Source organism: Petromyzon marinus, chromosome 8 (assembly GCF_048934315.1).
Source record: "Petromyzon marinus isolate PM22_M1 ecotype Great Lakes invasive population chromosome 8, UKy_Petmar_22M1.pri1.0, whole genome shotgun sequence".
NCBI lineage: Eukaryota > Metazoa > Chordata > Hyperoartia > Petromyzontiformes > Petromyzontidae > Petromyzon > Petromyzon marinus.
In genome coordinates, this window is record NC_133674.1 from 18,112,912 (window position 1) to 18,139,717 (window position 26,806).

Sequence of the window (26,806 nt, forward strand, 5' to 3'; positions counted from 1 at the left end):
CACCCCTGACGCTCTTTTCAAGGTCTATGCGAATACTAATGGGTGCGGCCCATACAGTCGTTTAGTTGGACATGTCTTTTTGGTGCAGACATCACATTTTCTTTATGGACAGCATGAACTCCAACACACAAATGGCAAATTTGTATCACTCACAATGATCTCTCTCGGCTACATTTTTAGCTTCCTACGTGAATAAACTCACAGTTTGAAGAAATAAAGTACAACAGCAATCCCTTAACTTTGATTTCCACCAAATATCTTTGAAGCCAAAAAAACGTCCATATACATAATTGTGTGCCTTTGTGCATAGCGTACGTCCAATTTAAATATCATTCGTCTAACCTTTACCCTTGTAGTATGTGTGGTTATAGTGTCTAAATCAGAATTAATATGTTGTAACAGTGTTGGATTTTTTTTCTGTCAATATTACTACGAGGTGAACATTTTACAAACTGCTGAGAATTGTTTTCTACGTTTTTATATTTATTATATTTTTTTACCTAATTTTATTCAGGCAATAATCTATACCATTGTCTCATTTGTCTGAATCCACTTTACATTATTCTGAACTCTTTTGCAAAAGATTTGAATCTAAATATTAAAGTAGTTATGCACTCTTTTTAATGGCTTCACATTCATGAAACACCTTCGAAATATCATAGACTACAGTCAATAAAAAAATGATTGTATTACTAATCCACATGCGTTTGTCAGTCCACTGCTAGATGAATGCTTCCCAAGCCATGTTGGTCATGAAGATTGTTTGGCCATACTTCACCCATGCTGATCAGTGACGGTTGGTGAAGTGGGTGGGGGTGAAAACCAGGACTGGTTCAGACATCATTCGCCACTGATGTTGGCCGTTAATGGGAATCAATCTCAGGTTACTGGGTTAATTACAGAGCGTGCTCACCACTGCACCACCGCTCAACCAAAGGCTACAGTGTTGGACTTAAATTTCTAACTATTTACACACAGGAATCCCACTAACGATCCCAAGGCTTCTTTCTGTCCATAAAGTATTGGCCATAAAAATCTATCTATATTTGGGTGCACACAGCTATTGTTATTGCTTTTAATACGTATTGTGTTTACAAATTTGTTTAAATATTAAATTGTTAAAAGCTATAAGAATGCAACACTCCCATCACAACATCTACTGAGGAGTTGAAGCGATTGCAGTATGATGAGGGATGGCGGCTTCTCAGGGGGGGGGAGGGGGCTTCATACAGCAGTGAATTGTACATGGCTAATGATGATAGCTATTTCAATATTATTAGTGCAACTTCTGATTGCATAGTTAATTGTCCAGGTGGCCTACTGTATCTCAAGAGAACGTTCACTTGCCTTTGTACAGAGGATATGCATGATTGATGGCTCAATAGTATTACCCATTTGTTTCCCTTACAAAAACCCCATGGCATCATGCCGGTGCTTTGAAGTCCAGGTATAATGCCTTAAACGGTTTTTTATTCCTTTCCAAATAAAATCCAGAGATAATATTTTGAGTTTTCCTTCAAACAAATTAAAACAAATCTTTCACTTATCGAGAAAAATTAAATGTGTTCAGAACTATTAAGTTCATTCCTTATGTAACAAAAAAAACCAGGGTTATTTTAAGACCAAGATGTCAACATGTTGAAATGTGGCACTTGCGACCAATCAGGATCACTTTTTTTTCCTGCTGTAAATGCCAATGGCTGACTGTAGCAATAATCTACCGCTGTGATTCTCCACCAATCAGTGAGAGCCCCTGGGATTAGTTTCCTTGATACGAAACTTTGTTCGCGCTTTCCACCCCGCCACGGTCACATGATCTGTACCAAAACAGGGCATTTCCTCCGAGGTTACATAACCACTTCCTATTACTACGTTTCCCCTGAAGGGGCAACCTCCTCCCGTGGAAATGCCACCACCTGTCACAAAGCCAAAAGTATAGCATTACGCTATACTTAGCTAGTTATATACTTAACCTGATTTTCATGTTGCTCTTTAAAACATTTGCTTTAATTAGTCTACTACAACGTATTTGTGATTGCCTACGAGTAATTTTGCTTTTCCTTATTTAATGGTTCACATCTGTGCCATTCTACCTGATAACTCTCCTATAAAAATCAGTCAAAGGTATTACATAAACACAGAGGGGAACTTTCATTTGCTTACGGATGTAATTGGGCTTGTTTGGGTAACATAAATAGGTGCATTATTTCGTGAATTTTAAAACCCACGTTGTTTAACTGTTTAATGTTGACCATGCCATATGGTATTTATATTCATCTATATCCATTCAAGAATTTATGCAACACAGATGTTTTCCCTGACCGGTGAGATAATGAAATAGCGCGTGCGGCTAAAACGCCGTGTCATATTCTTATTGCTAGAATCATTGTTTCACCCAGGAAGGTTTATTTAGAAACATCATACTTTTGGTAAATACACAACTAAGTAAAACAAACAGGTGTTGCATTTGTGGCACAAACACTCGTTCTTAAATTCAAAGAGCATTACACCACCACCCCCTCTGCTAGTTTAGGCAAAGATTAAATGAAATTCTATATCATTTGTGTTGTGATGGGGATTACAAATATTCTTGTTGAGGTCATGACCGTAAATGAGAACCCATTCCGTGGTTTCCCCCAGCTTAATTTAAAACAAAATTACTCACTCTATACTTTGGTACATATAAAATCCTAATTGCGCAGCTGACCAGCGATGGACATTGGTTGATGGTATACTATTCTCGGAGGGCCCTATCCGTGTGGAGTTTCCTCCAATATAAAAAGCAGAGCAAACGTGAATGGGTCAGGTGTGCTGCAATTAGATTGGGTAAATCCATAAGGAATAAGGAAAGGCAGATCTGACAGCAAAATTACAATCTCCAATAAACTCGAGTGCCACCAATCGATCGCGAACATCAAAGACATTTTTCAAAGGTCGTAATCTCTACTTTCCTCCCCTTGCTGCAAAACTTCTCGTTTATAATTACTCTTCCATCTTTAGACTTAGATTGGATTTGCAGGTGTCTCAAACATTATTTGTAAAACATTCTTTCGTGGGGAGGTACATTTCGGACGTTGTGCAATTACAGATGAGCGCGTTCCTATTCCATTTGTGGTATGGAGAAAGAAAACGAACACACAAGCTGCACCACCTGTTTCCGGGGTGGCACAGGCGGCAGTGCTTGCTCTGTCAGGTAGGGAAGGGGTCAATGAGCATCTATTGCTCCTTTTAACTGTGTTTTCTCATTACGTAGTGAGCTTGCACTGTGCTGATAAGTCAGTCAGCCGGAGAAGAGTGAAATTTTCTTTTGCTGGCACAGTGTCTTCCAAAAAAAAAAACCGGGCTAGCTTTCAGAACTCATGCTGACAAAATGGCTGGGCTGTAAAACCATTAATCTTGGCTGAAAAAGGCAGGAAATTAATAAAAATCCTGCCAGTTTTTTCCTTCAATTTTATCTAAAAGTTGCAACAGTTTCAACCGAATAAAATCAATGTTTCACCTCCAAGGATTGCAATTACAAAAATGAATAAGTGGTTTATGGCCTGCACGATGGAGTTGCAGTACACTGTGATTTGTGGCTAATACACCTGAAATAAATATTATTTTCTGTGAGAGGCCATATGAGCATAAGTCCCAACGAAACCTTTGTTATTCATTGGTTTATCAAAAATGAAATTCAAGGGCACTGACGTGAAGGTTTTTTTACATTAAAAACAAATTACCTGCACTTTGTGGTACAGATCAGAATGACTGAATTTACATAAACCTATAAACAAATGTAATTTGAAAATATAGTGAAACTGAAAAATATCTAAATATTGTAAAGGTGAGTTTGGGGATTTATTTTTTCCACATTAATTGGTTTGAGCATAACTACCATCTGTGGTGAGCAATATATGAACCAGTCCTCAACGGCCTCCCTTCAACAACTCGAAAGGTGAAGTATGGTCAAACAACTGGCATGATCTGCACGGCATAGGGAGGTCTTCATCCAGCCATAGATTGACAAAGATTGACAACGAGATGGACATTGTTATATTAATAATAGTGAGGAGCTAAAGGCAAACATTTTATGATCAAAGAAGTACTGAACAAGAGGAGTAAAAAAAAACAGAAGTGCAATAGCACAAATTTTCAATATTAATTTGATTAATTTATACTAATTTTCAATATTAATCTGATTAATTTATACTAATTTTCAATATTAATCTGATTAATTTATACCAATTTTCAATATTAATCTGATTAAATTATACTAATTTCAATATTAATCTGATTAATTTATATTATTTATTTCTTCTGAAATATTGTTCCTTCCCGAGGCCTATATTAGGCCTGTATTTGAATGCATATATTTATTTTTGCATCAATGTATATGTATTTGTTTAAATCTGCTTTCATTAAAAACAGTTATTATAATGCACATATTTTCTAAAATTGTAATCATAAAGGATACACTTGTCATTGTTAATTGGTGAAAGGTTTATATTTCTATCTGAGAGCACGCATGAACACAACATCCCTTTTATGCATGTCGTTGTCAGTACACCACTCTACACTTTATTGTGACGATACGTAATTGGCATTGATGTCAAGCACGTAAATATGTAGCACAGATAACAATGACGTGCATCCATCACTGAGTACCATTTTAATTATAAATTGGATAATTCATGGCTGTAATGCAGACAATTCACGCTGCCGTGACGTACTATACAATTGAACACAAAACAATGTCATTTCAGTCACGGAAGATGAAAATATGCTTCAGGTCACACCACGGGGATGTATTCTGCCAATCCAATCAGTAAGCGAGCTAACCATTGAGAGCAAAAATTGTAAAATGAAAAGTAATTACCATGTATCATTTTTAAAAGGCCTGTCACAAGGGCCGTTATTTCAGTTTCAATGCAAAATTTACCAAAATTTAATTTTCTTCTGCACTGGAGGGACAGTGAACGAATGCACGAGAGATCGGGATGGTCTCAACCAACGCGACATCCCTGTACACAAGATGAAAGACCAAATAAATAGCACAGGCAATTGTAGCTTTATACATGGGTTGCTTTGACAGGTGTCCGCCATGTTATTGAAAGTACTCAATGTTGTCACGTAGACATGACAGGATCCAACGAACTGCACAAACTCACGGCCTTGCCATATATTTTGTTGTTCAAGCACGCCCCCCCCCCTCCCCCGTCTTGCAAGTGGGTGAATCTGGTACGGATCAATAGACATTGACTAATCTGTTGTTAAATTGCTACGTGTGTCACACGCTCGCTGCTGGAATCACGTGATTAAAGTCAAGTTCTCGTCTAAATTATTTCACTGAACAATCACAAAGGGTAGTAATGCACAGCCCACAGATTTTTAAAGGCAACCAGATTTTACATTTAAGAAATAATCATGCAATCAGCATTTGAGCTGAAGCACATACGTTGAGGCTAATATTTGTTTTAAAGTTGCATTTTAGTGTAAGGGCTTTCGTCACAAACATAGTTTCAGTATGCAGGACAAAGCTACGGGTGTTTTATTAATTAGCTCAGTAAATTGTTGCATAGCAAAGATCTCCGAGAAGGGGTAGAAAGGAAATTTTACAATGAAAGATATTTCAATTATCTTTTATTGTTGTTATTCTTTAGATGGAATGGCAGAATCACTTATCCAACGGCGCACCCTGCAAAAGGTCAGAGCAGATGTAGCTTGAGGTAATAACTCAGGGAGTGTGGCTTTACTGGGTTGTTTGTGTCTCCAACATCTCGGATAGTAGGATCACCAAGGTCGAAGAACAAATAAATTAGATGGCATAACATGACAAACCAAAATAAACAATAAAGAGTACATCAGTGGGGAAATATTTTTACAAAAATAAGTTAAGGGAACTAATTTAATTTCACCACCACCTGCCAACATATACGATTTTTTAATATGGGAACAATAATATGAATGGATGTATAATGTAAATGTTGTCACTATGTGGCTTACATGGCATTATGAATGCTGAGTAGCCGCAGTGGCGAGATGTTAACTGCCTCGCCTGGTATGGAGGAGGTTGTGCGTTCATGTTAACTGCCTCGCCTGGTATGGAGGAGGTTGTGCGTTCATGTTAACTGCCTCGCCTGGTATGGAGGAGGTTGTGCGTTCATGTTAACTGCCTCGCCTGGTATGGAGGAGGTTGTGCGTTCATGTTAACTGCCTCGCCTGGTATGGAGGAGGTTGTGCGTTCGATCCCGACCCTGACACCTGCTGAAAATTTGGAGTTTGCATTTTCTCCCCATGGTCGCGTGGATTTTTCTCCAGGTCCTTCCGTATTTTCCCTCCACATTTAGGATCAACATGTGTTTAGAGTATGTGGCTGCTATAATTGTCCACATGATGAGCCAATTTGTTGAGCTATCATTTGCAGCCAAGTTACTTCTGAAAAATAAATATCTAGCTCAGTGGACCTTACGTGGTAAAATAAAAAATAGCATGTAGTTTAAATGAAAAAAATATATTTAGTTTATTTATGATTATCAAATACATCTAATTGACTTGAGCCCCAGATTCTCAGTGATTGCTTTGTTGGTTGACAATATTGAGACTGACTGACAAATTACCAATAAATCCAGGACGCATAATAATAACAATGATAGCAACAATACACAATTGTATACACTGTATTTACTAGAAGGTTTAAGCTTATATATATTGTTGCACGGATGGTCCCATTTAGCCAGTTGCCCGGCTATTTTACACGGGATATCCGTGGTGCGTGAGCGCAGAAGCAGCAACAGCAGCAGCAGCAAACCAAAGGTGACTGGGTGACTCAGAGGTCAGAGCACTCTGTTTTGCACCGTTACCATCCTGGGTTCGATACAGGCAGCCATCCCAGATTAAACTGGGTTCTCAAGTGTAATGAGTTGACAGTTTCATCCTGATCAACAACCCTATTACATTTGCCACTGAATTTGACGTATTACATCTCTGATGCTGAAACGATTTGGTTGGACGTGTGAAAAAAATATATAAAACATATTTTGTGGATAAAAGAATCTACATCAGTAATTTTTCAGAAGTTTTCTGACACACTACGAGCTGCAGAGTTCTATATGGAAATGTATTGATCTCATATTATTATTATTATGCTTGTTTACCAAGGAAAGTCTCAGAGTATTGTCAGACCTGCTAAGTTGTTACAGGAGGGGGCGATGACTGATATGTATAATCCAAATTGAGCTAATTTCTTTCGGTGACGCTGCGTTGGCGGTGGCGCACAAACACAAATATAAAAAAATATAATCTCAGCACATTAATCAATAACGCCATTTTAAAAGGACAAATATATCCCTCACCCCTCCTCCCCCTTTTCGATACAGATCATCTTCCCTACTCGGGGTTCCCGACTGGTCGGGATGGCGGGGGCCCCTTTACCTAGGCTACTCCCCCCCCCCCCGCCCCATCTGTCAAAAGTTACAGCTGCATTGGGAGTATACCGCGCAAGCAGTTATATCGGGTCATAGGAGTTTTGTGAAGCGCTGTGATGGGGCTGTGTTTGTTTGCAATAAAAAAGGGACAAATATATTCCAGGTGGTGTTTCTTGCCATGGTCCTTTTTCATAGCACATCATCGGATTGAACAACTTAAAAAAAAATACTGAATTAGTAATTTGAGCGTACTTTTCCTTCTAATTTTGGCGAATTTGGACCACGGTACCAGCACACAAATGTCATATACCTGAGTATGAGGAGAGACGGCGATTAACGTCGATGAAGCAGACGGCGCGTATTTTTACGTTTAATTCACCCACAGTGATAACCGGGGCGGCCTCCTGGGTTCGAACCGCGAACCGCTACAACAAGCGGTGAACGCGCTTACCGCTGGGAGACAATTCGAAAAAAGAAACTGTTAAAAAAGTAAGTGCGGCATAAGTACTCTCTATGGTGTGTGTTTCTACTTCCTCTGCCACGAGCGCTGTTCCTGTGGGTAATGACGCGCCCTCTATCCAACTCCTAGCCACAGATGACCTACAGGTCTTCCAGCTCGATGAAAATTAGCTTTATTGCTGACAGATTTTTAATCCATAGCCTGTCAATACAAGCAAAAAAATGTGTTTAGTGATATTAGCCACAAACCTCCCACCACAAGTCTCCCTCAACATGATTGATATTAATGGAGAGAATGTAAAAGCAGCTATCCGCGAAGCTTAATAGCCACATAAATAGGTCCATATAATAACTTGGTATGGATAATTAATGATTTGTAATTGGTTTATTTTCGGTCAGAACATGTATGAACGTCAATCAGAGCTATGACCCTCCACCACCCAACAAAGCAAAACAAATCAAGCTTGTCAAGTCGGCAAATGCGCCAAATTGATTTTGTTCTACAGCACACCAGTGTGTTGACAAAACGAGTTAAATTTTGGCAATTTTGTATGCCGTTTCACTGGATTACCCTGGGAATTGTCAGGTGTTAGCAAGAGCTCAGATTTTGAATATTGGTCAAGGAAGCCTCCGTATTAAAATGGATTATTGAGGTCTACAAAACCAGGGCAATCTTGAATACATCGTAAAATCACTCTACCATTGTTCCACAAAAAAAATCCAACCTGCCGATTACCTGTCATCATCATTAACTAGTTCCAACCCACTTGTAAAATTCCATAATGTTACATGCAGCAGTCATTCCTATTAATTTGTGCAGTCTACTGGAGCAGAAAGCTCCACACTTGCTTCACACCAATTACTGGCGCTAAGATGGGCTATTCACAGCCTGCAAAATATAGGTCAAGTGACCTCAAAAGCAATATTTTTAAAAAGTGTACCGCCAATGGCTGATATTGCATGTGCTGTACATGTACAACCTTTTTGTGGATCCACTGCTGGATGAGGGCCTCCCTCTACCATATGGGTCATCCGGGTTATGTGACTGTATTCCACTGCGCTGATCAGTGCAGGTTGGTGACAGTGGGGAGCACAGATGTTGGCACAACACAGTTCGCCAGGGCAATGGAATTCGCTGCACTGCCCCCTGTTGACAACACAGCCCCACAGCAGCAGCCTATAGCAGCTGCTGTATTCACGGCAGTCATCTATTCAAGGACGATCCAGGCTCAAACCTCCTTAGCTTCCCATATCTGATGAGATGGGGGAACTTCCTTGGTGAAGTGGTAGCCACTGAAGTGGTAGTCACGGCAATATTGAGATGTATACTGGATGCAGAGTGTGGCAAGTGCAGAAATGTTGTCGAGGTCGCTAACCTGGGCAAGCCCGACTAAATTTAAGCCCCGGGTATATGGCATTTCACAGGTTGTTCACAAACCTGTTTGTTGAAAAAAAAACAAGTATGTGGCTGATGTCAGTACAGCACTTAAAATATCATGAACATTTAACCATGACCAAATTATTCAAGTAATTAGCACTGTTTTGCATTTCTAATATTTCCTTGTTTCAATGTTTTTTTTGTTTGCCTTCGGGTGACTGGCTGATAGGACTGCACACCCATTCAGGAGCTCTCCATGACTACTTTACAGCTTTGCACAAAGTGAATTGCGTCGGTTTTTATAGCAAAAGTACATTGGCTGAAAAGGCATTTGTGATATCAAGGCTAAGCAATGGTTGCCTGTTCTGCCTGCTGCAACAAAGCTGTTGGACACAACAGTAAATGATAGCCTGTTGGAGACAAACTACTGCATGCCCTGGAATATGCTCAAACATTGTGTGAAATGAATAATTTTTTGGCATCGTGAGCAAAGGGATGCTGTTGTGGTGTAATGGCTAACAAACTGGACGAGCAATGCAGATTTCGCTGGTTCGATCTCCCAATGTGGCAGCTGAAACAATGGTGCAGGTCTCCCCCCTGCCCCCAGCCACTTGTCCACCCAGCAATAACACATGAGTTCACCACGGTTTATCGATCGGCCGATTGCATGCGGTGGTTAATGTTTGGGAATGCCCACCACCTCTTTCAAGATGTCCGGCCAATGTGGACGAGGAGGCCAAAATTCCCTCCCGAGAGGCTTTCTTGGTCTCAAAGGGCTCACCGGAGCCCCCTTCACATCGCAGTGACATAAGTAATGATTTTCAGGACTCCACTAGTATTACCTTCCACGCTTAGCAAACATGACCTGCAGTGAACATTTTTGGGTTGTAGAGAGGAGGGCTTTGTAAGTGGAGCAACATAAAATATAGATAATCTGGTTTATGGGCAATATACCTTAATGCAGAGTGATAAAAAAGCATTTCAGAAGTTATGCCACTTGAATGGGCAGACATTCAGTCAATTTCCTTTCAGTTCCACTAAATTATGAAATAAAAATGGAAATACATTGGCACTTTTGAATTGCTCAGACCGGAGATTATAGTTGTAAGTTTGTGCTATATCTGCAGTGGTAGGGAATAGGATGTTTCCCACGATAGTCTTCACACATATATAAATATGTGGAGAATGTATGTTTCCTTTTCCACATGGAAATAACTAAAAGAAAATATGACAATTTGTGTAACTTTCATGACCCTGTATTTCCCTCGTCAAATGTTGAGGTGCAAGACATGCATTAACACATTTTTATGCGAAGCGAGTAAAAATATGTCATCTTTAGGGAGAAAATCTCCAAGTCAAAGGACACTTTGAAAAAGTGGAGAAGGAAAAGTGAAGTTTTTTTTTTAAGCACATTGTTATAACGGATTACGTATTTTTCACTTTTGTTTTACGCGTGAGAAAAAATATATATATAAAACGGTCAAGTAAGCACAGCTTCACCAAGTGTAAAAAAATGGTGTTCTATATATATTATATATTTTTTATTCCCCGTATATCATTGGCAGGCATGGAAACAAAACTGACACCATGCAATACTCTATTCGGACTCCTCCTGCTGCTGAAGCATGTGTTTACAGATGCCGCTGTCAGCAGCAGTAGCCTACAAAGCATACCACTGGGGTTTTAACGATTAGATACACTACAATTTCGGGATTAAATATATAGGATCAGTTCCCCTCGGGTGGAGTACTCAAATTCTAGCTGGCGGGCTTCTGCAGAACCATGTTACCATATTTACTTGCACTTTTTTGCAAATGCAGAAATACGGTGAAATACACGTACAATGAATAATGACAAATTGCGTCACAAATTCTGCGGTTCAATTTGTATTACAAATGTCAAGAAACAAAAAACGGAGCAAGAGCTCTGAGAACCTGAAAAAGGATCTCCTTCTTTGTAATGGATCATGGTGATGTCGAGCAACAACTGTGATTTTACATTGAAGTGTTTTGAGCCAGTCAAGTGCGTCAGCAGGAGGGGAGTGTATCGCTCTGATGCCTCCTTCATATTTTTGTGAATCGGACAGAGCCATTTTGTGTTCCGCGGTCCGTCCTGGGTGACCAGAGTCGCACACCGTTTGGCATTTGCACATAAAGTATCCGCATCTGCTGCCACGGTGGTTTCTGTGTGGATGCGGTTCAGGGGTTGTTGGACCAGAAGCTCTGTGGAAGATCGAAGCTAGGGATATTCTGCGTCGGGTATTTCACGAAGTGTTTGTTTGTGACTTCTACTGAACAGAGTGTGTTGTGAGTACAGGAATCCATGCTTAACTACCCTCAATCTCAACCTATGGTTGTGTAATTTTTCCCTATTATTTTAGGCAGGTATCTTATAAATAGATCACCCTGTATATTGCACAGTCTAGTAAAGGTCACCTGATGGAATTTGCATATGGAGAAGCAGGAGGATATTTTTTTCTAAAACCTGCGTTAGAATACGGTGTGGGGAAGGGTTTGTATGGCACACATGCCCCACGTCGTGCCTGTTTTGCCACTTAAATGTTCTTTTTAATTAAAGCCAAATTGTAAAGGCATGAGCAATGGTGCTGCCAGGCACATAGGGATTTTTTTAAATCAAATTAGATCTGCATTTGAACACATAAAATAAAAAATAAGCAAACCCATCAAGATTGTCGTTAATAGTTTGCGTTGTTACACTTAAGTATAAGAGCGAAATTATTATTTATTTCAGCAATGCATGATATTTTAAGTTCAGACTTGCTCTAACATTCATGGCAAAACGCATATGCACTGAGTCTACTGAATCTGCTTTTGACAGCCCATGCTTGCTCAAATTATTGGTTGTCATTGTCATTAGGCACTAATCTGTTACCTTTATACATCATGAGTCATTATTCAACTGCTTAAAATATATATCATATACGGTTCATAGACCATCTGTTTTAATCTTGTAGAAAAAATGCGACTAACACTATTGGTATTACATAATGCCAATAATACTCATGGATTAGACATACAACCCACGGATTTAGATTTCATTACATTGGCTTTAATGCTGAATATGTTTCATTTTCATGCGTTTCATGTTTGATGTAAAAAAAGCTCAATGTCAGCGATATGAGATATATTTTGAAATGTGATAATTTTGCATCGCTAAACAGTGCACTTTTACACAATTAAGTTTGTAAATAAATCCAATTTTATATTATTATCTGCACGTATAAATAATAGTTTTTTTTTCATCTTCAGTTATAATTTCTCCACATCATATTACATGTTTTAATTGCTGGCTCACTTTCTGTCAAAAACACATGAAAGGTTAAGTGCTCAAAAGTAATGAACAAGAGATATACCGTAGAAAGCCATCATTTCAGATTACATATCTGATAAATACTACGTGCTTATCAAAGCCGGCAATTCCAATGCCACAAGCACACGTACAACTTACCAGTCTGTAGTGGCATTTTAGAGCACGTACACATATGACTGGAGTCTCTTTCAGCTTGAATATCGAACTCTTATCGAATCCAAGACATTTTTTAAATTAGAGCTATAAATATTATTTGCTCTCTCAACGCTGCTGGGGCAATAAAGCCGCGGGAGATTGTATTACTTGATAATTGCAGGAGTAATTTAGAATAAAAAAAATACTTAAAGCTTAACGGTAAATATCATTGCAGAAGGTTTTAACCACGTTCCGCGTAGACAATATGAGTACAAATCTGCTTGCGTTATTATCGCGAATACAATAAAAGGTTTATTTCTAATGCCCAGGGATGATGGTTTACGGAAAAGCAACAGCACCCCCATCAGTATTTATGGCAGTCACGTGTTCATTTCATAATTGACCAAATGCTTTCAGCACATTAAATCTCAACATATTTTCTCATAAATAAATTTCAATACAAAGTATGCAACTTTCTTCCTTTTACTTTTATTTTATTCCAAAAACTTGTCACATTTATTGTATTTATATAAGAATACAACTATGGTTATATCTAGATAAACAAAACATATCTCCTTGGCTCACACAAGATCCTAAGAACAACAACAAAAAAACACCCTGCTCTATATCATCCCATTCAGGTGTATCAGCATACATGCCTCCCCGACTAATAAGACAGCGGCATTTGTTGAAGCATACGAACTGTGGACTAGTTTTGCCTGCATTGGGCTGATCATCAGGGTAAGGTTTGCTCAACAAATAATGCTGGGTTACCAGAAGCGACTGGTAGGTGCCCCTCTCTCTTCACCACAGGCAATCGGCATACAAACACATTACTTTCGTCGTCAAAATCGTGGTGTTGTGGAGCATTCTTGGAAATGAAGAAAATACGTCTCTAAATAGGGGAAAGGTTCAGCTCCGCTGCTGATGGCAGCGCCTGCACTAGCAGGAGCTCTAAAGAGCCCCTCTGGAGGGTATTTGCCTACTCTTCCACACTTGGCCAGACGTGCAACCTGCCATGCACATGTGTTCTACCCATTTAGAGTCAACGTCACGCGTTTAGAGTATTTGGTTGCTATACATTTCCACGTGATAAGCCACTTCGCTGGGCTATCATTTGTTCTCAGGTTGCTTCTGAAAGAGAGCTACACAGCTCAGTGGGCCAATACCTGGTAGACGAAAAACATTGTTTATTTTTAGGTTTATTTGTGCTGCTCTGCTAGGTAGACAGAGGTAAAGGGATTTAAGAAACTTTCAACTTCCACTTCTAGGGGAAAACAGGAATGATAAATTCGGGCATCACGTTAATGTTATTCTATTTTCGGTTGTGTGTGGTTACATTATCCCCCCCCACCCTCCCCCTTCTTCCCTCCTCTTCCCTTCCCCATTAATCTGCCACTCCCGATGGTTGCCCCTACGGTGGTATGGCACTGTGCCCCAAGTATCCTCCAGTCGGTCCCTTATTTGGGGGCGTATCGCGCCGGGTTCGTTGCGTGCTCATGACCTGTGCTTTCCATCTTTGATGGTTGCGTTGTGGATTGGGTTCTTGAATAATAATAATAAATCAAAATAAAACTCTCAACTGCTGTGCCGGGAGATTGACCCCGACGACCTCCGGATTGCAAGTCCAGTGTGTTAACAGCCACACCATGATAGCAGCATCCCTGTGTGTGCGTGCGTGCACACGCAAAGAGTGCGCGTCGCATTACACAGTATCATCTTCTCCAGAGGATACCCGTTGTCACCTTGAAATGGGCATTTCTAGAAGAAAACTTAATTTGAGAGGCGTAAAAAAACACACACACACAAGTGAAATGTAAACATAGTGCTCTAGAATGTTCGCAGCGAGTGACACTTACCTCGCATTCTTGATGCGGACCTCTTTGCTCTTTTTCAAAGGTGTGCTGTCCTTAAACCACTTGTACTCGGGCTGGGGGTTCCCTTTGGCCTCGCATTTGTAAGTCAGCCGTTCGCCCTCGCTCAAGCTCTGGGCCTTCAGCTTCTTCGTCATGCGTGGCGAGGCAGCTGGAAAGAGACGCGAGAAGTTGATGTTAGAATGTTGAACGTCGGGAAATGTTGTTGTTGTTGTTTATTTTCCACTATCTACAACGGACAATAATAGAACATTTGAACCGTTCGTAAAAATCAATTTGTGTTTTCTTAGCCATGCCCAAAATAGAAACTTTTTAGAGATGATACAGCAAAAGAACGTTGTGAAATCTGAGAGCATAACATTGTACTAACAGCCTTGGCACAGCTATATAACACACTCAGATGAATATACCATAAGGTCAGACGTATTTTCTTTTGCAAGTGTTGAATTCGAACAGATTTAAATAAACTAGATTCGAAGCTTTCGTGACTGCAGGAATTACTCTTTGGTTCTTTCGGTAAAGTCACATTGTAAAGAAAATAAGTTAAATAATAATAGAATACGACGTTTCGATTGCAAACACAAGCAATCATCATCAGGTACGAATGAATGAGAAAACAAACCTAGAAATATAATGCAATACAACACAGAGAGTCGGCCAACATAACAGTCAACACCCCATCTTGTTGATCACGCTCCTCCAAAGATTGCTCAATTTGAGAGAGAGACAAAACACAGACACGGAGACACACAGACAGACACACAGAGACACACAGAGACACACACAGAGACACACAGACAGACACACAAGCAGAGAGAGAGAACACAGAGAGAGAGAGAGAGACACACAAACACAAGACAAGGTCATGACACACAATAGTGTATTTGTGTGTCTCTCTCTGTGTCTCTGTGTTCTCTCTCTCTGCTTGTGTGTCTGTCTGTGTGTCTCTGTGTGTGTCTCTGTGTGTCTCTGTGTGTCTGTCTGTGTGTCTCCGTGTCTGTGTTTTGTCTCCCTCTCAAATTGAGCAATCTTTGGAGGAGCGTGATCAACAAGATGGGGTGTTGACTGTTATGTTGGCCGACTCTCTGTGTTGTATTGCATTATATTTCTAGGTTTTTCTCATTCATTCGTACCTGATGATGATTGCTTGTGTTGTAATCGAAACGTCGTATTCTATAATTACTTAATTTATTTTCATATTTAAATAATTAAGTGTTGTGAACATCAAAGATAAGGCGCACATGATGAAACCACAGCAGAGCTCAATACAAATGACAGTACCGGCTCTATCATAAGCTTGCTGACAAAAATCTGAAAATGTTATTAATGCATATCCTAGAAAGGCGGCAAGACAACGGAGAATTCCCATTGTCCCAACTAAGCACACACATCCCACGTATTGCACAGGTTGAATTAATCACTTTAACACATATTTAAATTCAAAGACAGTGTGTTCAGCTTCCGTGCGGACGCACAGATAGAGCTATCAAATGCTCGTCAATAAACGGCCCTTCAAGCGGCATCGACAACATGACCCCGTGTGCGATATTGTGGACAAAGGGGGCTGCACTTTGCTGCCTTTAATAAGCATCTGACATTGGATTGACATAGCATGCACCCCCCCACCGCCACCCATTTCTCCGAGATAGCGCCTCATATGAAAACAATTAGAAGCCTGCACGCGCACTGTCAAATCAATCAGCGCTCAAATTTATGGTTGCAGATGGAGCACACTTTGAGATGCTCACCCTATTTTGACACGTGCTTCCGCCTGGGAAACTGGATATGCGCTGGCACTGCATACATTAGGGTTCATTAAGCTATTGTGTGTCGTGACCTTGTCTTGTGTTTGTGCCATTATGCAATTTCCAAAAGCCATAATAACATCCGATGTGATTAAAATTCTTTTGAACTAATTTAAGCCATCGCTGAGAGCAAGCTCAGCCAGAAATACGCCAATTTAAACCATTCCGTATGATTTATGCAGATATGTTGCATTTTGCTAAGGCATGCAAAGTTTCACTCGTGTTTACATTCCTTATTTCAGTGGGTCTAATAGTATTAATAGTAAAACTGCCTTACTAACGGGTCCCATGCAAACAACGTAGTGCATTATATTTGATGTATAAGCAAAGCCACCTATTTCTCCTCCAACTCACTTATGAGGATACGTCGCAAAATAATTTAACTTAAGCTTCACAGCTATTTTTTCCCATTATCTCAAACATTATAGAAGTGAAGACGGTTGCCATGAAGGAATAATAAGGTCAAGAGGTGAGAGCAATCCCAACAGGGGTTTGTAAGGGCATGGCAGTGTCATGAATTTCACCCATGAAAATGTAATTCCAGGCAGAATTCACATCACATTCATGAGCCTGATGTACAAGCAATATTTATTACTCTTGAACTCATGTTGGGACGTGAATTCCCGAGCGAACTCTCACAACATTAAGAACAAATATGAATGAATTGGGTTATGAGGTCATACGTAGGATTCCATCTGCACACGCAAATGGTTATTACTTATGGGGGCAATATAAACTAAACAATATGTTCGTGTGTAAACAATAATGTACTTTCACAACCTATATATAAATATTGGTAAATTGTATATGGTCATATGCAATAAATGATAAATAAAAATGTCATGCAAGTCTTTGTTAAACCGTTGCCAGATGAGGGCCTCCCTTGCTAGTGAAGGGGGTTTGTATGAGCATACTTCACCACGTTGGTCATTGCGTTATGATAAAGTGGGACCAGGGACTGGTTCAGATATCACTCGCCACTGATGTCAGCCATGGCCATCAAATGAACTCGGGTTTCTGGGTTCATAGCGCAGTGCACTAACCACTCAGCTACTGCTCCAACGCACATATGGTATATAGTACAACAACAATTTAATTCCTCTCGCTGTCTGGGAGAGATTTTATTTTCTAAATTACACCCACTGATAGAAATGGGTTTTTTTTCTTTTCTTCATCTCTTCGAGAGTACGTTTTGCTTAACATGTTGCTTAACCTGAACCCATTTATATATTCAATGCAAAGAAAATCAACATTACCCGCAATGTACCCAATGTTATATGCAAGTATTTTAAGTGTTTCGTTTAGTTAATGAGTTAGAAATGTGTTATGATTGCATTTTTAGTGGGGGGGGGGGGGGGGGGGGCTTTAAATTCAATATTCTATTGTCATTTGCAGCATGCTGCAATGCCAGCACAGCGATAGGTATGCCACAGTCATCCTCAGTTTGTGTCCATATTAGTTTTTTTCTGAAGCAGAAACCCGGCTCAGGTTACTGACAGTGCATACAGATTTCAACACCCCCCCTACCCCGCCTCCCACCCCCCAAACGCTTAACATTTAACAAAGCAACACACGCCATATACCGTATGACCAGAACCGTGTAACGGGAAAAGCAATTGTGCATTCAGAAAATCTCGTATAGGTTACGCATACAGTGATATAATTATATTCTTGGTTCTTTCGGTAAAGTCACGTAGAAGGGAAACAATAAAATAATAAAAATATAAAACAATAAAATTCTCACGACGTTCCGACTGCAACACAAGCAATCATCATCAGGCGTGAAAGCCACAGCAAGAAAATTGGAAAAAAGTGTCGTTTTTTTTAACGTTAGCACCATTATCAAAACCGTCACGTATCTCGCACACCGCTGGTGAATAACAAGACGGTAGTGATAGACTGAATTCACATCCCCTTCTTTTGTCGTCTAGCAAAAAAAAAACCCTGATATGACATGGAAGATGGGTAACTACCTAACACACTGGGGTTGTTGCTAAAACGCATGCACCGTTGTTGCGATGCAAACAAATCCCAACAAATTCCGTAGATGCACGCACACGCCTCAACATGCACGTGAGAGGCTTGTTAGGTTTCAACTCTGCACCGTGTTTCACCTTGAGAGGGGGAAACGGTTGCGTTTGATAGAGACGGGAGGTGGCAGGTATAAGGGTCCTTGGGGTGATAAGTGGAATCAACAGGAGGAAATAGCCACAGGAAAGAACAGCAAAATAGCTGAACCTAAAAAGGAAGTTGTTCCCCCCCCTCCCCCCCCCCCTATTTTCCTTGACAAAATAACAAGCAAACATATATTGGCACTCCGTCGCTTCACCGCAAATTAAAGCTCCTTTTGTATTGGACTCTTGGATGGCGTGCATCTGCATAGTCGAAGAGGCAATCAAACAAAAACGTCCTCGCACATCGCGTTTCGCAAATGATGCGCGCGTGAAACAGTAACAACACACGTACAGGGATTGCGGTGGAGAACGAGAGGGGTGAATAGACGATTGCATGAGCTCAGGCGGGAAGCGCGACAGCCCCTGTGTTCGAATGGACATTGAGAAAGGGCAGAGGGTAACAAACTGTTAAAGAAATGTGTGTCGCGCCGTCTACGCCATTGTATTTACGGACCTCAAAGCCACAGGCCAATTGTGAATTGGGGAGCTGCTGCTGCTGCTGCACCCCCAGCTGGTCACATGCAGGTCACACCCTGAGCAGATTTCTAAAACGTGCGAGGGGATGGTGAGGGGGCGAAGGGTTCTGGGCAGGTAATTGAATCTATGGACGCAATAATGGCAACGCAGGGAGCAACAACAACAACAACAAGGGAAAAGAAAAGACACGTTGATATATCGAATCCAATAAGATTTTTAAGGAATGATGCAACCTGAATCGGGTTTGAGTGTGATAATTAAAAAAAAAAAGTGCCCATGGAGGTAGTTTGTGCTGTTCTCGGACAAATGATGATGGGAACGGTTGCATTGTGCACGTACGCAATAAATGTATTGCTAACAAGCTCTGAGGATTTCTATAGCACATCTTAGGATTAAATTAAACTCGAAGACATGACTCTACACTGTCAAGCTAAATGATTGAATGTGGCTTTACTCGAGATGAGCCGACATTTACGGATAATGGATTTTGCCGAGCAGCGTAATATCAGTAATTTAATTAACATCACTGGACACTTGAGTATTCTGATCACGGCTGACCCATTTCCCCGCCGCATTGTGAGTTCAATCGATTTGAAGTAGAGATTACCGACGATTGAAACATTCGAGACACTTACGAGAACGAACCCCCCCCCCCCCCCAAAACCTCCATACCTGAGCTAATTAATACAGGACGGCACTTTAATTGTGCGGCTTGATGTGCTCAAGCTTTGTCTTTGTTCAAATACCTGAAGGTTATTGGAAAGATGTACGGCAGACAGTAAGTGCCCGCCCTTTGAGTGCAGTGAGTCAGATTGAACGGTAGATGGGGGTGTCACCCCAGAATACAGCGGCACATGTGAGCGGATGACTGTGTGGGCATTCATGCGCCTTCAATTTTCTTATTTCACACGACACAGTGCCTGGAATATGTAAACTACGTTAGACTAGATTTAACTGTTTCAGAGTAAAATTTCGATTTGAAGCTTTCGTGACTGCAGGGATTCATATTCTTGGTTCTTTCGGTAAATTCACGTAGAAGGGAAATAATAAAATAATAAAAATAAAACAATATAATAAAATTCTCACGACGTTTCGGCCACAACGCTAGCAGCCGTCCCTTCTACGTGACTTCACCGAAAGAACCAAGAATATGTTTCAGAGTAGTTTGCTTAAAATATATATGTTGAAAAAATGCAAACAAATCCTCTGCTTTGACAAATTGCATTGGTCTCACTTCCATTGCCTCTGCCCCACACAGTACTAAACTAAACTATTTTTTTTTAATTTTGCCAGGTAAGGCCCACTGAGCTTTACAGCTCTTATTCAGAAGCGACCTGGCCACAAATCATAGCGTGACGAAGTGACTTATCGCGTGGAAATTTATAGCAGCCAAAAAAAATCTAACCGCACGTTTCAAAATGTGGAGGGAAACCCCTGAGGACCTGGATAAAAATCCACGCAACCACGGGGAGAGAGAACACTCAAACTCCAAATATACAGGCGTCAGGGTCGGGATCGAACCCATAAACTCCTGTAGACCAGGCGAGGTAGTTAACATCTCCCCACCGTGGTGCCCAGTACAGTTAAATGCCACTTTCATCCACTGGAATATCCAACTAACTCATAAGCCCAAGTGATTTTCGGCTCAAATGTTAATTGAGGCAGTGTTTATCTCACGTGTACAGCCCAAAGACCAGTAAAGTAAATCCCACATTACTTTGGTGGGGGGGGGCGATGAGTCTCTCCATCAGACAACCACTCTTGATATCCTCACAAAGTGGTTCTCGTTTGATCGTCCCCAGGGGGATGATGGACTCGGAACCTTTCGACTCTCCCACTGAGACACTCATGCCACCCCCCGGTACCGACGCCAGGAACGTCATTGGCATATTTACGTCGTTCTTTTTTTCCAGCTGACTTGTTGTTGGCAAGGTACTGTGTGAGAATTTTTTCTCAAGGTAAGTCAAGTTACGGCCTTGCCTTCAACCATTTAGGCAAGTTGACACGATTCAGTCACCGATATGTCACAGAGCTCGTCTAAAAAAAAACGGGAAGGTTTTTTTTATTTTTTGCTCCAAAGCGGCATTTTGCGACAACAACCAGTTGGATGGTTTGGTTGGTAGGTCCCGTTGCGGGCACAGCAGTACAGCAGTCATTTAGCAATCAACGCATTCATGCAGCAGCAGCAACATGAATGCAGTTTAACACGTAGGTTTCCGCGACCAATATTATATTGATAATAAAAGTGTTTTGGGTTAGATCGCGTAAGTATAATGATTCTGGCGAATCGCCCGATGATGCTGGATGTAATTTCCAGCGAAACGTCGTACTCAGATTGTAAATCTTGTGGATTTACTCTACAACACACCGGTGGGCTGAAGTAGTTAACTATTTGGCGTTTTGTTTACGTGCCTAATCCCTTACTGGCTGTCTCGGGTGGTGGAGAGCTACGACACATACTTACGCGAGCTAACCAAAATACTTTTATTACGAACATGAATTAAGTAAACCGAGCGAGGAATCGAGGAGATTGGCAGCTGCAGAGAGCTGGATCAAGGGTGGTATGCAGAAACTGCAAGGTTCGATAACCGCTGGCCCAAAAATAAATGTGCATAGCATGAAAGGAATGCTCCTCCTTGAAATATATTCCAACACAAATGCCACTTTATGAGCATCATTGACCACGATGGAGTACCATGTTATACAACTATAAACTACTTTGTTTATTTTACCAGGTAAGACCCACTGAGCTACGTAGCTCTTTCCTAGAAGCGGCCTGGCCACAAGTGATTGGTCAACAAAGTAGCTTATGATGTGGAAATGTATAGCAGTCATTTAGCCATAACCAGATCAACTCCAATCCGCTTATATGTTACCCACGAAACTTTATTTGATAATGTATATGCAAAATTAGAACTTTTTATATTTCTATCCGATAGCCTGCAGCGAACAAAAGTCTACATTCGCATTACATAAACGGCGCTCTGATTGTATTAGTTAATGGCGCTTGAACTGGGACGAAAACAAAAGACTGCCTAAAGCTGATTGTTTTTTTTACAATATACTTTTTACACCGTCATTAAAAATTCACAAGTTTACCGCAGTGGCATGCACACACACACACTGGCGCATACACTGTTAATTACGGACAGAATTTAGTGCTTAACACTGGTGAAAGGAAAATAGTGTGAGGACAAAGATGTCACCATGCTTCCTGGATGATTAACAAAAATATCCTGAGCTAATTTGCATTTTACTATCCTCGCTACCCAAATGATTTACTGTTGCCTTGACAAAAAAAAAACAATTGGAAAAATTATTCTCCACCTTATGCCAGAGCTTGGGCCTCTACACAGTCTAAGTGCTCCCCATGCAGTTGCATCAACGTATGGCACCAATATAAGTTTCTGCGCACCGTATGTTGTGAGGGTGTCTTATGAATGAATACAAGGGTCTATGATCTGAAAATCACCTTTTACCACGTAGCACGTTGCTGTAAAAAAAACAACCGGCTGAAATTGCGTGATTTAAAAATAAAAAAAACATTATTCGCTAATATTGCATTGGCAGTTATGCACAAGCACAAATAACAACAAAAAACCCCTCAACACATTCGTCAATCACACTGCCTTTAAAATATATTAATAAAATAGACTGCGTTTCAGGCAATGGTCCTTCTGCATAGCGCAGAATGCCTCTTATGCAGTGTTATTGATGAATGTGTTGCGTACGTTTGTTATTTAGAAATAGGTCTGTCAGATTGAGGTTGCTGTGCAAATACTCAACATCGTCATTGGATCAATTATTTGCAACAGCATATTGTAATTACAAGTAATGCACTTCTGTCAAAGCATTAATTACATGTCATATTTCCCCCTGTACATTGTGTACATCGCCAACCACTTCATTCCACTGGCAGGTGGAAGTTGGGCCAGTTGCCTAAGACCTAAATGTGTCCGACCTGGTAGGAACTCAGAAAATCAGCAGAGTTGAACCTGGTTATTCCTTGGTGGGTAACCACCACGGCTTGCCAGATTTTGGGGGCATGGGGCTCTAAGGTGGCTAGGAGATGTCAGTACTGAGTGTCACCTCTTCATACATAGAACTATTTAACTCTTTTTATTTTACCAGGTAAGGCCCACTGCACTATATGGCTCTTTTTCAAAAATCGACGTGGCCACAAATGATAGCTCAACAAAGTGGCTTATCACGTGGAAATCTATAGCAACAAAATACTCGAAACGTATGTTTCTAAATGTGGAGGGGAAAACCAGAGGACCCATCTCGCCACCTTGGCTGGGCTTGCTCCAGCTACTGTGGGTTCCTCCCACAGATCGAATACTGTACTCATTCATGGAAGTGGCCAAACATCCCAATGCAGGACCCTCCTCAAAAGGCGTTTCTAGAATCAGTGCGGGTATTTTTGGCTAAATAATTGGCATTACCTTGCACCCAAACACCACTTAATTCCAGAAAATGCAAATGTTTTTTTGTAAGAGCAGTTCTAGTTAGTAAACGCGGACTACATTGACTCAATTACCATAAAATATGTACATAAAATGTAAATCTTCCGTGCAAAAACATTACAAGAGAGAGAGAGAAAGAAATGATGCAGTTAGGTAACCTGGCTGACATTGAACTAGAATACGTCAGAATAAAGTGCAAATCCTCTCCTTTGCACTCTGATCCAAACTTACCATGGCTTGTGTCTCCTCTGGGAAATCACCGTTCACACGACGTAGATAACACTCTCTCTGCTCGCGTGTCCAATCAAACTCATCAAGATTAATTAGGTACGCGGAACATCTATAAATATATTTGGTAAAGCGTCACCAAAAAGGAAAGATTAACCATACTTTAATAGTGTGTACAACTACAGCCCTTTTGTCAATCCACTGCCGAATGAGGGCGATCCCACGACATGCAGGTTACGGGGGTTATTTAACAATTGTTTTTACCACAAAGACAACTGTACCACATAGACAACCACATCGACAAGCCTATGACAACATGTTTGTGTATATTGGTCATCCATCTATGGACTATCCAGGCTCAACTCTGCATAGCTCCTGATAAGACCAGTCGTATTCTAAGCGATATATTCCTAGACTACAAGAATAATAATACATCTACTGCCCCATGTCAACCCAGAAAATCCTCACTGAAATGTTAACATATATTTTTGACAGTGTGTCCTGCTACATTTGGGTTGTTGGTAACATATTGTTAACTGTAAGGTTCCCTCTGTCTAAAACCAAGCACCAGTTGCATGATGTACAACTGGATCACCAGTATGAGATGATCTGTACGATGAACAACTAAACGAGTATAAGAACACTCAGTGCTTAATTTTAGCCGGAAGAGTCTGGAATGCTCTTCCGGGAAGTATTTTGGTTGCACCCCATCCAACGCACCTTGCAATGTCCTCTAGATACTGATTTTGCCCTCAAATGATTATAGGTATACCACATAATATAGGATCATTATGTAAATGAAGCCCAGATAACACTTAAACAAATGGTACTGGATAATAATGGTGTGGAAAGCCAATAATGCCGATGGACTGAGACATTCATTTACATGTGGAGGCACAGAATGGAGTTACACTTAAATTTGATTTTGGCCATAATGCTCCACAGCAGCACATAATGAGTTCGCAATGTATTGTTTTAAAGTAGGTTTCCTCTGTAGATCGCTCCCATGCACTGCCATCAACGGTAGCATTAAATTGGAGATTTGGGCTGTCTGTGCCTTTCAGCCCCCATGGGTTTGAGGCAGCTCTTGAAGATCCGACCACTAGGGTGCGCCATGGCTAACGTGCCAGTTTTGTTCGTCGGGCATAATTCTCACAATTCCGCGCCTGTGGAGGTCTGGGGACACGGAGGGGCAAGGCAAATTGTGTTCACCACCAACGTGAAGACAGACTAAAGACTTTCACCAAGGCCATTTTTGTTTTAACCACCGGGCGTCCATGACGAACAGGAAATAAACGATCGAATTATTTTACCGTTAGACATGAAACGGTCCGTATTTTAAACACGGCAAATGGATGTGTTTTTAAAGATTGTGAAATATTTCAAGTTTATGAAAGCAAGCTTTAAACTCTTTATTATTATTACATAGATGTACCCTGCTGTATGTGGAAACTGGGGAATATAAATCACCCAAACTATGGATGCTGTCAATAGAAAAACACAACCCAAGTACAATTTATGGAAAACACTCACATTTTTTTCGTCACGTGTCATGCTCTGCAATATCCCCTGAAGGTGAAGCAGGGCAAACGTAGCCAGGCATTCATTAACTTTAATAAAATGTATAAATATATTAAATTGCTAAATAGATGAATGACAAACATGATTATGGTAATATAATCTACGACTGCACATTAGTAGCTCTTGCATTGGACACCTCGTGAGAGTTTGTGATGTGATGTTATGTTAAAAAAGCAGAGTACTATATGTCGTTAAGAAAAAGTTTAACTATAGCGTTGATGTTCTGCTTGAAACTGTTCATTGATGAGATACTTTTCCATTTAGAGTATGTGCTATGAAAGACGACTGCCAAAAAAAGTTGCTTATTATAGGCCATGCCATTGACGAGTCTGTGTTTGTGTATTTGTATTCCAGAATTACAACTCAATGTGTCACTCAACTACTGGATGGGGGCTTCTCCACACCATGCAGGTCGTGGGAACTATTTGATTATACTTCATCAGGTTGGCTAGTGCAGGTTGACAAGCATAGACATGGGAGCATAGTACAGGTACAACAATGGATGTTGTTACGCTGCCAACAGCGGACCACCCCCCCCCCCCACAGCAACCACGGCAACCTATAGCACCTATTTTGTGCATGATGTTCACCCGACAAGCCTGCTTATGAAAAAAAAACCATGGCAAACTGACCCATATACTCAAACTCATCACGTCATAAAAACAAAGTATGCAATGGACTATCACAGTACAGTATCCACAACCCTCAATACTGTGTACTTTTTTGTATTACAGCCATTTGTCGATCCACTGTTAGATGAAGGCCTCTCCACACCATACAACGGAGATGAAGGCCATACTTCACCACTTTGCCCAATCCGAGTTGGTGAGTGGGTGGGTGGGGGGCATCATCATGAATCGATTTCAGGTCTCTGAGGTCATTACACTGTGCACCAACCATGACAATACTGCTGCAATTGAAATGATGAGACAAATTAAAAACCTGCGTCGTCAATTAACAATGTAAAAAAAAACCAATACCGACACTATGCCTGGCGCCACATTCGCAGGTACGTTACCACGTTTCAAGGCATTTTCTTGGTAATATGCAATCGTCACACAATTTGCACATCGTGGTATTTGACTCCAGTAAAGACTTGCGATGTATAGAGAACAAAAAAGATAGTCGGAGCTATAAACGTTGCCATGTAAGTACTCCAGACTCCTCTATATAGTGTAATAATAATATAGAGTGCACAAAATAGACTTGGGTGTCTCACACCAGCTTCCTTGAAATTCTCCCGTGTATCCGGCCATCTAGTTGGTACGCATTCATCATGAAGCTCTTCCCTCTCGGCCCCATCCCTTCATCGATACTCCCCTAAGAGGCTGTGTGCTTTGTAAGATGCACGGGGGGGGGAGTGTGGGGGGTTAGAGAGATGGTACGGTTAGAAGACCGCCGTTGGGGGCCTGGGTGGGTGGTGCGGTGGACGAGAGAGCAACTTCACCTCGACGAAAAAGAGTGCACAGCTGGGCGGCCTTAGGAGACCAGCA

General features: G+C 40.8%; 1 protein-coding gene across 6 annotated transcripts in view; it reads right to left on the reverse strand.

The window, feature by feature from the left end:
• Window positions 1-26,806, reverse strand: part of LOC116940375 (pro-neuregulin-1, membrane-bound isoform-like) — a 492,066-nt gene that overhangs the window by 263,606 nt on the left and 201,654 nt on the right. For all 6 annotated transcript variants that reach the window (XM_032950158.2, XM_032950157.2, XM_076065499.1 and 3 more), the window contains exon 2: window positions 14,568-14,733. In XM_032950158.2, the coding sequence (XP_032806049.2) occupies window positions 14,568-14,733 (166 nt within the window). The remainder of the gene's footprint in view (window positions 1-14,567; window positions 14,734-26,806) is intronic.